This window comes from Sander vitreus, chromosome 20, assembly GCF_031162955.1.
Source record: "Sander vitreus isolate 19-12246 chromosome 20, sanVit1, whole genome shotgun sequence".
Taxonomy (NCBI): Eukaryota; Metazoa; Chordata; class Actinopteri; order Perciformes; family Percidae; genus Sander; species Sander vitreus.
Window position 1 is genome coordinate 15234201 of NC_135874.1, and position 13158 is coordinate 15247358.

Here is a 13158-nt window from a genome sequence, read left to right on the forward strand (position 1 = left end):
AATCCAAACCCACACGTTCCCCTGACTCAAGTCTCTCAGTCCAACACAGCAGATGCATGGTTAGAGCTCTGCTACACCAACAGGAGCTCAGGGACGGGAGGATGAAGAGAAATGGGAAGAAAGAAGCGAGGAAAACAGCCTCAGACGAAGCCAAGAGCAATACAATCGTGCTGTTTCTCTCTCCATCAGCAAGTTTAACTTCACGGTGTATATCAAGGGGGTGAGAGTCAGAGTACCAAATCCTCCATTTGGATCAATGCAATGCTTTTCCATGGGTTGGTGGAAGAGTCAGTTGTCTCTAGGGTTTAATGAGTAAATTAATGTTTTTGTCTCAATGATTATTACTGCATTAGATTATTTAACCCAGATGTTCCAAAGAGCTATGCCAATGGATAACACATTAAAATGGGCAGGATAGACAAAAAAAAGTTTTTTTTCTTCAAAAGATGGGAAAAGAGAGAACTGGGTTATACCTGAGTATGTCAAAACGTAGCTCCAGCTTGAGCCTAGGTGAGTACTAAGCAGATATCTCTCCCACGCATCACTGAACTGTGGGAAGACAACCATGCCTCATGAGGGTTGCTGTGGGGGTGGGTGGGGGTGATGACACAGCCTATCTCATCACAGTAAAATGAAAATAAACGACTGAAAACCTAAACGATAGCCAAATGAAAGGTCTCTCCAGACAGGGTGAGCACAAAGCTGCAAGCTCAAAACGGCCAGAGCCCTGAGCCCACATGCTCTCCCTGTGGGTCCCACCGAACGCCCACAGGAATGTGATGACATGACTGACAGGGTAAGGGCCCTGTTCCCACACTGAAGTAGCACCAGACACGGAGGAACATCCTCCTTTGAAGGTCTGGACTTTTATCACTGCTCTATTGTCAACAAACACTCCACATGAAGTTTAAATTAGCACTGAACTAAAATCACTCCAAGACCTTAACTGTTCAGACCCACTATACAACCAGTGCATAGAGGTATACAACCATGTGACCTTAACCTGCATGGGCTCATTGTAAATATAGTAACCATTTGTTATTTATGATAAGCGATGGTATAGCTTCTTCAAGCTATCATGTTTCACAGTGCTCACCCTGCTTTCACCTGAAGCAGCAAAGCCCACTCTGACAAATGCATGCAAGGTCGTGTTCGGACCGACATTACCACAGCATGACATTTTTTTGCCTTCTCATTCATTTGAATGAGGCCACTCTGTGTTACGACTGTTTACCTCTAGATTGCTAAAGTGAAAAATAATTGCTGCCGCGATAACTTTGCTGAATTGTAGAACGCTTCCTCATAATATTATAAACCATTGTCCTGGGCTTCCTGGATGGTAATTCATTATCTCACAAGTAGCTGAAACGACACGCACCCACCAACGCAGTCCCTTGCATGTTTTGAGCACAGGCAAGAGGCTGTCACTTTGAATGTGTATGTATGAACTGGGGTTAAAGAGCTAATAAGCCTGAAGTGTTGCACTCACCATATGGATTCCAGTTGAAAATAAACTGGTAGGTTTGACCGCCTGCTTCTGTTGCTCTATCTGGGTCTCCAGCTTGGCAGCGCGGACCTTGTGCTGGGCAAGCAAGATGGTGGCAGGAAGTTGAGACTGCTCCTGGAGAAATAAATGGGATTTTATGAGAATGTTAATCTAAGTGAGTGTGATAAATGCAACAACGTGCTCCATCCAGAACTGCTCGGCTGACACTTATATATGTTGAAGCCTTCTCTTTTTGTAACTGTTGCATGTTGAGAAAAGATGAAAACAGAAGCAGCCCCAATACCCACCCAATCAGCATAGGGTGCTTTCAGGCTATCAGACACATTATTGATGCAAGCCATATCAACAAAATTGTGGCACTGCAGAGAACGCTACTTCAAGTGCACTGCGCTGCCTTCACCTCCATTAAATGCAAGGTCGGGCATTTCAATTTCTCCAGTGGAGTCTTGCCAAGCACAGAGGTCTGTTCTTAGACCTCTGTGCAAGCTTCGACACTTTGTTCACTGAAAAGGTAGGACATTTGTGATGGTGTGGACAGCCACAGTAGGACAGTCTAGAGGTGTCTTAGCATTTAACAATAAACCAAAAGTGATTTAATGGCTTCCAACACTAATAAGTCCTGGTTTGAGTGAATGTACTTGCTTTATTTGGATGACATCACATGGTTAAATGCTCGTCATTTCACAAAAATGTTGAGAAAAAAAGTTATTACGTTCAAGAAAAAAAATAAGCCTGGAGACAAATAATGTAAAATGTTGTTGTTTACATTAGATAAGAACAATAATCAAGAAGTGTGTTACGAGTTCCCAGTGATGTGTTTTATTGATTAGTTAACCACTGCTTCAGCAAACAGCAACAAGGAATCTAAATGTATGTGTTGGTGTATGTGTGTGAGACCACAGGGATGTACAGAGGTCAAAGCTCAGGACAGTTCCCCCAGGGGGGGTTGGAGCTGATCTCATCTGCCTACAGTCAACAGGCCGTGTGCCTTAAACAAACAAACACACAGCTTAGCCTGCTATCTGTGATGGTCCTTCAGCAGCACGCTCTGCAGGAACAATCACTTCCAAAGCCTGTAGCTCAACACAATGGAGCCAGGAGGCTTTTTGAATCACAGAATGAGAACAATGCAGCTCACAGCACAATGACTGGTAATAGTCTCTTAATGATCTCACAGCCATGAACCCTCAGGCTGTGTGTGTGTGTGTGTGTGTGTGTGTGTGTGTGTGTGTGTGTGTGTGTGTGTGTGTGTGTGTGTGTGTCAGATATGGAACATCTGTCATAATGTGACAGCTTTTTGCTCACCAGACTGTGGACATACTATGTACATGCAACAAGTTTGGATCTCACCAGTTCATCCAGCAGAGCCTGCTTATTCTTCCTTTTGGCCTGTAGCTGCCTCTGCTCCTCCTGCAGCAAGTCCAGTCTCCGCTGCTCATTGCCCTGCTGCTCCAGCAACAACAGCTCCTCCAGCTCCTCCTGCTCTCGTGTCTGAGGAGAACAGGGATGTTGCAAAATGTTGTGTCACATCTTTGACCACAGGGCTGACTTCCCACCAGCCGTAGCGATGCCATATTGTACTTGATCCTACACGTTGACTTCTCCAAGGTGTTTATTTTAGCACCTAATTATCATTATTAATGAAGGTGTTATGCATGTGTGGGGAAAATACTCGGTACATACAAGTTTAACCTTATTCCTCTGGATGAGATCTCTGTTCTCCCTCTGGTACTGCTCCATCCGCAGCTTGGTGTTCTCCACTTCAATGTTGTTTGTCAGGTTATACACTACATTGAGAAAACACAAACCAGCGTAAAGGGGACAATATACGGTAACACTTTACTTGAAGGTATCTACATAAGAGTGACATGACACATGAACCCTAACTCTAACCCTAACTTGTCATGACAAAAACCAAATGAGACTTACTAGTTTATAATGTTTATGACACGTTCATGACAGTGTGTGTCATGTCACTCTTATGTAGATATCTTAAGTAAAGTGTAACCCAATATACTTCATAAGAAGTTAACTTCTCTCTCAGCTCACTTTTCATGCACGTTTCAACAGCCGAGTGTAACATTATGAACATTCTTTCAGAGACAGTCTGAAAATGTGCGCCTTTACGCCCATTTTTAAATAATACCCCTGTTCACAACCCCTGTTCAAAACCACAATACTATTATTTTCAATTATAGTTTAGATCTTAAGAGTTCCAGAGATAACAAATACGGACATCTGAAATACGGGAAAACAGTGTATAAAATGAGGTTCAAGACATGTAGAATTTTCCATTTGATGGAATGGTTCAGCCTTAAAAATGACATCTGGTAATTCAATATTTCTCTCAACATAACTGAGATACTGACACACTGGAGAGAGCGGATACAGAATGTTTACTCATATGCTGTTGTCAAGCTATGGGGGAAAAAAATTAACTTCAAGGCTGCTTAAGAGGAAATTTAAGGAGAATTTTGAGTGTTTAACAAGGTAAAAAACAAGGGAGGTAGTCAACTTAAAGAGCCCCTATTATGGTTTTTTGGGGATTTTTCTAGTCTTTTAGTGTGTTATATAGTTTTCTGTGTATGTAATAGATGTATAAAGTACAAACCCCAGTTCCAATGAAGTTGGGACATTTGGTAAAACGTAAATAAAAACAGAATACAATGATTTGCAAATCCTTTTCAACCTATATTCAATTGAATACACTACAAAGACAAGATATTTAATGTTCAAACTGATACATTTTATAGTTTTTTTGCAAATATTCACTCATTTTGAAATTAATGCATGTAACACGTTCCAAAAAAGTTGGGACAGGGGCATGTTTACCACTGTGTTACATCACCTTTTCTTTTAACAACACCCAATAAGCGTTTGGGAACTGAGGTTTTTGTTGTTGATGCTTTGTAGGTGGAATTATTTCCCATTCTTGCTTGATGTGCGACTTCAGTTGCTCAACAGTCCAGTGTCTCCGTTGTCGTATTTTGTGCTTCATAATGCACCACATATTTTCAATGGGAGACAGGTGTGGACTATAGGCAGGCCAGTCTAGTACCCGCACTCTTTTACTACGAAGCCACGCTGTTGTTACACGTGCAGAATGTGGCTTGGCATTGTCTGGCTGAAATTAGCAGGGACGTCACTGAAAAAGACTTTGCTTGGATGGCAGTATATGTTGCTCCAAACCCTTTATGTACCTTTCAGCATTAATGGTGCCTTCACAGATGTGCAAGTTACCCATGCCATGGGCACTAACACACCCCCATACCATCACAGATGCTTGCTTTTGAAAAAATAAAGTTTATCAGTTTGAACATTAAATATCTTGTCTTTGTAGTGTATTCAATTGAATATGGGTTGGAAAAGATTTGCAAATCATTGTACTCTGTTTTTATTTACGTTTTACACAACGTCCCAACTTAATTGTTATTGGGGTTTGTACAAAAAAAAAACACATTTCACTCCAAATGGAGCACCTTTCTCAACTGCCTGAAAACAGCTTGCCCACATTCCTATTTGAAATTCCTCTATTAATGAGGTCACTGTTTGAGAAAGCCAGCCCAGTTTTTCAAATGTGCTGCCTGAGCAAGCACAGCCCACCCAACACAATAGAATGGGCCAGCTGACCAATCAGAGAAGAATGCCATCAATATATGATAAGAACTGGATATCTGACTTTAACATGACATTCTCATTAGCCTCTCTGCTTGGCCCAGCCCTCCCTGTCCCGCTCGGCCCATATACTTTGCATTGGGATCACGTCACACATTAAAAAATAATATCTAAACTCAGGGAAAGTTTTGCAAATATTAAAACTCCATGGTTTCCTAAGTGTTTAATACAAAGAGTAATAATTGACCCTATTTGCAGTTTGAGGTGTCCTGTCAACAGTTTTACAGACATCTCTAATGGTGGTCTATGAGGCAGATGCATATTGGGCTGTAGGGGCTTTTTTTGTTGCAGCAGCACGGTTTGGCCACTGGGACAAAGTAGTAATGAGGCTGACTGGCCGCATCATATCCTGCTCTCTTAATATATCTATGCTAAAAGTCCATGGTAGGTAGCCAGTCAAGACGTGTTATCATTACACTAATAAGCATCCTTTTTGCCCTCTGTTTCAGCATGAGGCTTCCAAGCGGGTCCTACCTATGTCCTCCAATTGCTCAAGGTAGTCGTTATATTCTCTCAGGCTGGGGAAGTCAAAATCTCTCTTGTTGTATCTGCAAAGATAGAACAGAACTGATGAGACAAATAGTAAAACCTGATGAAAGCAGATATGCACTGACATTAATAGCCTCCATTAAATCAACCATTTTAAAATACCATGTCTGCATACTGCCTAATAGGCACACATTAGATGTCAATTAGGGGCTATTAAAGAACAGATGAGAGGGAGAGAGGAAAGCCAGGGAGGGGCTGAGAAGTAAAAACCTGGCAGGGAAAGAGCCTTAACGTTTGAGCCCCCCGGGGAGACTCATTGTCTACAAAACAAACGTAATGAGAAAGACAAAGGTGGCTTAAGAAGTGGGAGGAGGCATTAGATGACACATAAACACGCAGAGCCACACCCCTCACCCTCCTGGTCACTCACATCTTCAGCACCTTCTTGCGAATCTCCACCTCCTTATCAACGGTCGCGTCTTCGAAGAGCTGCACGCGGAAGTTGCTCTTCCTCAGGGGCGTGTCGCACTGCACACAGTTACCCGAACCACGCACAAACAGCATCTCCACACAGTTCTCACATCTGTGGGGGAGAGGGGACAACAAAACAGAAAATGCCATCAAGCTGAGTCGAATGTTTCCAGAGGTGGCCCTCCCAGGCAGGCCTGAGAGTCAGTTGTAATCATCATGTGTGGGCGTATGTGGCTGAAATACAATTTTCCTCACAGTAAACCGAATTTGTGTTGTTTTTTTTCTACATGTCTGTAAGTTATCATCAGGCGCAGTGGGTGATAATGGGCCATATGAATATTTCCTCTGAGTGCTCAAAGATGGCTGCGATTATGATTGGAATGTCGATTAGGCTGCCTCCTACTCTCAGACAAGAGGAAATTAGCCTGACACCCCATCAGTGGTGTGTCTGTCTGCACTGGAAAAACATTTGCTTTATTGTTATTTCAACAGACCTCAGTCATGCCACGTTGCATAATATGATAAAATCCAGCTCTGTAATTCACAGTGTAGTCTATCATTATAAGAATGGACTCAGTCTTACGTAATTTTTGGCAAAGAAATACGGATGGACAATTGCAGTTTTTTGTGTATGCCTTATTTCATTAGTAAGTATTCTAAAACGAATTGTAATTATTGCTTATCTGATTATTATTATCTTATCTGAATATTTAACTTTAATATCCAAAAAAAGCATCAGTATGTTTACATGCAATCCCAACCTTCTTCTGGCAGAAAATGGCATTATTATTCCTGACAAAGTGCCTAAATGAAAGGAGCCACGTTTAAGCCACATGTATCTACTGTAAATCTTTTTAATGAATTCGATTACTTTCCAGGACAAATTACGTAGCAGAACAGCACTGTCATGATGAGTTTTTCAGGCAGCCTTCGGTTCCTCATATCATTGTATTCAGTAAAGATGCCTCTCCGCCTGACCATTCTGAACAAAAAGCAGAAACACTCTTCGGATACTAGTGTTGTGGAATTTTAGGTAAAGGCCAGGTTCAAACAGGAAGGTTTACTTCAGGCACCATGACGACATGACTCCATGGCAACTGTCAGACCTAGCTGAGGGCACAACCCTGAGCTTAGCCATCAATCACACATTTATGCAGGTAGGCGTTTACCCATCAGTCACACTCAAGCGAGGAGTGGACACTGAAGACAATGGGAATGTTCCTAAATCTCCCCTGATGGGGTGGAGGGCCTGAACAAACGTTTGCACAGTACACTCTTTTAATTAAGTCTCTGCAGAGCTTTATTTCCACAGGAATTCACCTTCCTGCTTGTGACCACCTTCACAAAAAAACATCTGGTTTTCAAATGTCACTATCTGCTTTTAAGCACCAACAGTTTTAACAAAATAGAGCAAAGTTGATGGGGAAAAAGCCAGATTTTTCACCCTACATCATTGCTGGTATGGTTGATGAATTTATTTCCAAAGTCGAGGACTGGGCTTCAGACACTGGTGCCTAGTCAAAAGCTTTCTTGGGATGGAGCCTTTAAGAACAATCATGACAGACTCATCATGCAAAACATTTCACTTCATCAGCAGGATAAGAAAAAAAAGAAAAGAAAAAAAAGAAGAAAAAAAGCAGTTGAAGGAGAAACTGCAGAGCCATGGAGTTTGGCTGTTTACATCTAACATCCTAGATATGGGTCAAACAAGCCCAACCTGCCAAGTGTGACATCAAGATCTTAGGGCCATTCAGCAAACCGATATAACTTGCATCGCAGCAGACTATCTTACAAGCATGCCAGTTTAGCTTGGTTTAGATGAAGCCACAAAATAAAAATGAAAGCTGAACGACAGACAGAAACATCTGCGTTGTCCAGTTGGTGCTTCAGTGCATGAGAAGCCCCTGCTCAAGTGCACCCTGGAAGAGGCAGATGTTCATTGTGGCCCCAGGCTACAGGAGATGTATAGGCCTGGCCATATGGAGGTAGATGGAGGGATTCCGCTTGTTTCCACAGGCCCACAAAGAGCCCATTCATCAACACTGGGCGAGGAGTGGGGCGTAGCTTGCCCCCTGCCCCATAAATGGACCACACAACAGAACTCTCCAAAGGGGAAATCCTGTGTAACTCTAGAGCAAAGAGGTGAACAACTAAGAGGGAAGGAGGAGATTTTAGAGTCAATTTGCCATCTTTCTTCTGAAATGTGCCTTCTCTAAGTGACAGCTTTCGGATTGTGTGCCTGTTGCAATTTGTAATCAAAAGAGGACCCAGATATCTCTTGCCAAGGCTACGCCGTATTACTTGGCTTACTGAACAGACATTTAAGTCAGCCGACAGATCTCTAGCAGCTTGCCATCTCTGTGTCCCAGGGCTGTTGTCGCTGACTGAGTACTCCTGACTCCTCCCTCTCTCACCTGTCCTGCTCAGAGCTCCAGGCTCCTATCTTTCCCATCTGCAGCTGTCAGCAGGTCAAAGAAGGGGGTGGTAAGAAGAGGGTAAACAGGGCCCTGGCTCAGCAAAGAGGCCTCCCCACCACCACCACCACCCCTTGGTGACATTGCCTTCATCTCTGCCTCCTCCTTATGCAAGAAAGAGCAAAAACAAAACAGCCCTATAAACTCACAGGAGCTGAATTCACTTGTTTCTGCCACAAGGCTCCTGATCTTCACCGAGCAACGACTTATTCGGGATAGGGCTGGCTTTTTGTCAAATTTAAACCTGCTAAGATGCTCTGTCCTGTCCTGTGACCTACAATACCTGCAGCAGTACAGTCAAAAAATGCTGCGGCCCAGGATATTGTATGATTGCTTACACAGGAAGCTTGCGTAGGCTTGTGTGATCTTAAAAAAGTAAAGCTTAGATTTGGTGTGCTTTATAGAGAAGCAAAGTGGGCAGAGATACAGGTTTCAAAAATGTTTTTCCCACAGTAAATTTTGAACAGTTTTGTAAATAATTCCAATGTTCCTTAAAATAGAAACAGGGATCTGAAAAAGGAAACAATACTATGGGCAAGAACCAAAGGTTAGTGGAACAGAAGCTGAGGTAAGGCTGATGTTAGCTTCTCTATAAACAGCAAAGGCAACAAAAGTTTAAATTATTTTACAACAATGCCCTATGGAACTTGTAGTGGACTTCTGTCTTAAAAAAATAGTTCAGCATTCTGGGAAATATGCTTATTAGCATTCTTGCTGAGACTAAGGCTACGTTCACTACTATGTTTTCGTTTAAAAACAAATATATCTTTTGCTAAAAGAGAAGAAAAGAAGATCGAGGCCACTCTTGTGTCCGTCTGTTAAATATAAAGCTACAGCCAGGAGGCAGTTAGCGTAGCATAAAGACTGGAAACAGGAGGAAAGAGCTAGCCTGGCTCTGTCAAAAGGTCAAACAAATCTGCCTCCTAGCACCACTAAAGCTTATTAATTACGTAATATCTTGTTTTTTTAATCCGTGTAGCAACTCAAGTGGAATAACCAACAATTTACAATTTAGTTAGTTCAACACTATCCATTCCCCACTACTTCCAGTCTTTATAAAACTATAAATAAAGGTTAAATTAAATAAAATAAAAAATGATGCTAAACTAACCATCTTATGGTTGCTATTGACTTTCTCATCTAGCTCTCATCAAGAAAGCAAATACATTTATTTCTAAAATTGTTGATCCATTCGTTTAATTTTTCAAGTACACAGTCGTTTACTTGACGACTGTGTCGTTTACTTACTGATTACTCAGCCAAAAGTATTTTATGCCCATCCATGCTCCCCCCCCCATCCCATCTATAGCTAAATGAATGAACAGAGCTTTTACTTCTGGAAATCTGGACGCCTGAAAAAACTTTTCCCACTAATTACCTAGAACATACAGCTACCAGGTACAGGAAACTAGCTTCTACTTAATGAGGTGTATCTATCCCCAACCTCACTATGGAGGGTGGACCCATGTAATCACCACTGTATGCCGGGCTACTAGTGTCAAATGCCAAAGGACATTGGTCCGGTGTCATTGTGCAAAGGTAATAAATAACATCAAATGACCCCGGTGACAGGGATACGAAATGTGCTGTGGTGGGGTTTAAATTTAGATGCATGCTAGAGGTGGAGAAGCTCAATACTGCATTGCATCGCCTGGTCAGCCCAGACTGGAACGGCCACTCAACCAGGCCAAGGTAGAGTGAGGCTTACAGTTGTCTATATAAATGAACAAGTGCAGAGAGTCCAACTAGGGCTGCAGCTAATGATTAGGTTCAGTATTCATTTATTTTTTCAATAAATCGATTTAATCATTTAGCCCATATTATAACCCAGAAAAATTACCCATAACAGTTTCCCAGAGCCCAAGGTGACATCTTCAAATTGCTTGTTTTGTCGAACCCAGGCCAAAACTCAAAGGTATCAATTTTTTGGTGATTACAAAACAGAGAACATTTGGGATATATGGACAAACAAGCCCTAAATTCAAATACTGCAATTTGATAGGATGACACATTCACATCCCAGACTGTCATACTTTACTTAAGATATGGTAATAATATAAACTAAGAAAGGACAAATTCTATTCTGTGTAATTTCATATTTTTCATATTTCCCTTTCTTTCTTATTCACTTTTCCACATAGTTGATTGCATCAACATGGGAAATCAGTAAGTGTGAAATTGCATCACATTGCTCACGCTACAGTACAGGCCTCCATATCTATCAACTCTTGAGGAAACCCAGCCGCAAACAAAAAAACAAATGACACCAGTGATGCAAATACTGATACAGTTTGAGAGTGCAGCAGTTTCCAAGAGGTGCATTAATTCACAGTTGCACCCGCTCTGAAGAACGAATCCAAGGTGACCTGGGCTAGGAGGACATCTCTCCAAATTGCTTCATTGCAGAATCATTTTAATTTTCTGTGTGTAGTCCTGCATCCAGACAGAGGCGGTGAGTTATAAGCTCGCTGACCTGATGACAAAGCACGGCCACTTCCTGATGGTACGGTCAATAAACAGACAGGGTCGAAAAGATGCTCTCATCAGGCTACCACCGTCATTGCACGATGCTCATAGAAAACATGCCCCCATCATTTAAATGACCAGGTTTTTAAACAGATGACAAGGTTAAATATTGGAAAATGCACAGCAAACAAGTTTTTACTGAGTACTGACATGAGGATGAAGCACAATAAAAACGGCAGCGTCACAATAAATAGCATTAGAGTAAACTAGTGCTAGAACAATTATTACAATAGTTTAATAAGCAATCCAGTCAATCAAAATTATTTTTTTCCACTTAACATAAAATACCATATATTTGCCAATTACAGGTTGACAAGAGCAAAGACTTGCTTACGTTGTTTAATGTTATTGTAAATGTAATTTACTTGATATTTAATCTAATTAGAATTTTCAATATAAGTTAATATTTTAGCCTCTGGTAACATGTGATGGCCATTTTCTATTTTGTGTTTTATGCAAAATGTAGAATCCCACCAGTGTAATAAGTGCTGTAACTGACCCACCACAGGGCTTTAATAAGTAAGTAAAAAATGACGTATTAAAAGTTATGTTAGGGATCAGTCTTGAGATGGTTAAAGGTAAGTGTGAAGGTGGAAACGTTTATGTCTAGGTTGCATTTTTAATGGATTGGGTTAGGACAGGGTATGGGTCTGGGACTGATTTCTGTCTCTAAGGAGAACCATCTCCATAAGCTGGTCCTTATGGATCCTGCCTTAGTCGGTAGGGTCCATAAGAACCATCTTAAGAGAGAACATTATTCATCAGTTTAGCACAAAAAAACACATTGGTCATACTATGATCATGCAGTGCAGTCCTTATGTCGATTAGACTGTCTTTGTTCCTTTTTTACCACCTCTGGATAATTTTGTACTCATTATGTGGTCAAAACTTCAAACAGAAAGTTTATACTCCTCATCTCTCTGCCATCCTGAATTTGTTGTACTTTACATTAAAAGTCTTATTTCAAAGGACTGACCACTCCTTCAGCACATTTTTAAAGAGGGGTACAAATAAGCAGGTCAGGTGCCAACAATGTAGCAATGCAGTGTTATTAATAAGAGCTAACTGTCTGTCATGTTTATAAACAATGTCTAGCAAGATTGACAGTTGTCATGCAGCCCTATTAAGGCTGTGATAGAGCATAAACCACCTATAAACTGTGTGAACTCTCCTGTTGAGGCTACCGTTACCTTTAGTCTTTCTAAGAGATAACACTAGGCATATTTAACAATATTAATATTATAATAACAATATGAATCTGGGATTCATAACCGACAGGAAGTCATTTTCCGCCTTTATACTTGTCACATATCTATGATCAGAAAGCACATTAAACCGTTAGCTGTAGCTTAAAGCTCATGAGGTGTCAACGGCTTTTGTACGTTAACGACCAACCGTTAAGATTTAAGAAAGTATAATTATACAGCTAAACACAAGTGGAAATAGTTTAAAAATAAGACTTAACCGCCTGCTTTAGGGGTTTCTTATGTTAGTAAGTTAGCTAGCTAGGTGTGCAAAAGCTGGGGGAAATAAGCTTCACTCTCCACTTTCTTTCAGCTGTGAGATATAACGTTACTGTGTAATAAATACTCACAGCGTGTGACCGCAGACGTTCACCATCAACTTCAGCGACGGATTTCTGTATTTGGTTGTTTTGCATCTCGGACACCCTTGGTCGTCCATTTCAGCCGCGCAACACAAAATAATAATTGACAAACCTCGAGAGAAGTGTCAACAACTAGCAGCTCTCCTGTCACTTTCCCGGCGGCGAACCGATGTGTTACACAGAAAACGGCCCGATGGGAAACGCCATCAATAAGAGAAGTTCCTATTAAATGATAACCTCTACAACAGTGGTGGTCACACGGTGGTGCAGGCGCACCAATGGGTCCCTGAGGAGTCCCTGGGGGTCTGAGGTAAAAAGCTAAGTGGTTTATTTTCACTTATCCACTCAGAGAGAGAATGTAGAAAATGGCTGTTTTGATTATAGGTTTCACTGTCTCCTCTGCATTAGGC

At 41.4% G+C, this 13158-nt stretch overlaps 1 protein-coding gene across 2 annotated transcripts in view; it reads right to left on the reverse strand.

The window, feature by feature from the left end:
* mnat1 (MNAT1 component of CDK activating kinase) overlaps positions 1-13158 on the reverse strand; it is a 37089-nt gene that overhangs the window by 22434 nt on the left and 1497 nt on the right. Inside the window, exons 1-6 of one of the 2 annotated variants that reach the window (XM_078278004.1) lie at positions 12737-12922; positions 6102-6254; positions 5657-5730; positions 3191-3294; positions 2858-2998; positions 1490-1621 (exon numbers count right to left, since the gene is read on the reverse strand). In XM_078278004.1, the coding sequence (XP_078134130.1) occupies positions 1490-1621; positions 2858-2998; positions 3191-3294; positions 5657-5730; positions 6102-6254; positions 12737-12825 (693 nt within the window). In that variant the 5' untranslated portion in view covers positions 12826-12922. Of the gene's footprint in view, positions 1-1489; positions 1622-2857; positions 2999-3190; positions 3295-5656; positions 5731-6101; positions 6255-12736; positions 12923-13158 lie in introns of those variants that run through there. The other variant, XM_078278005.1, reaches the window with a different exon arrangement.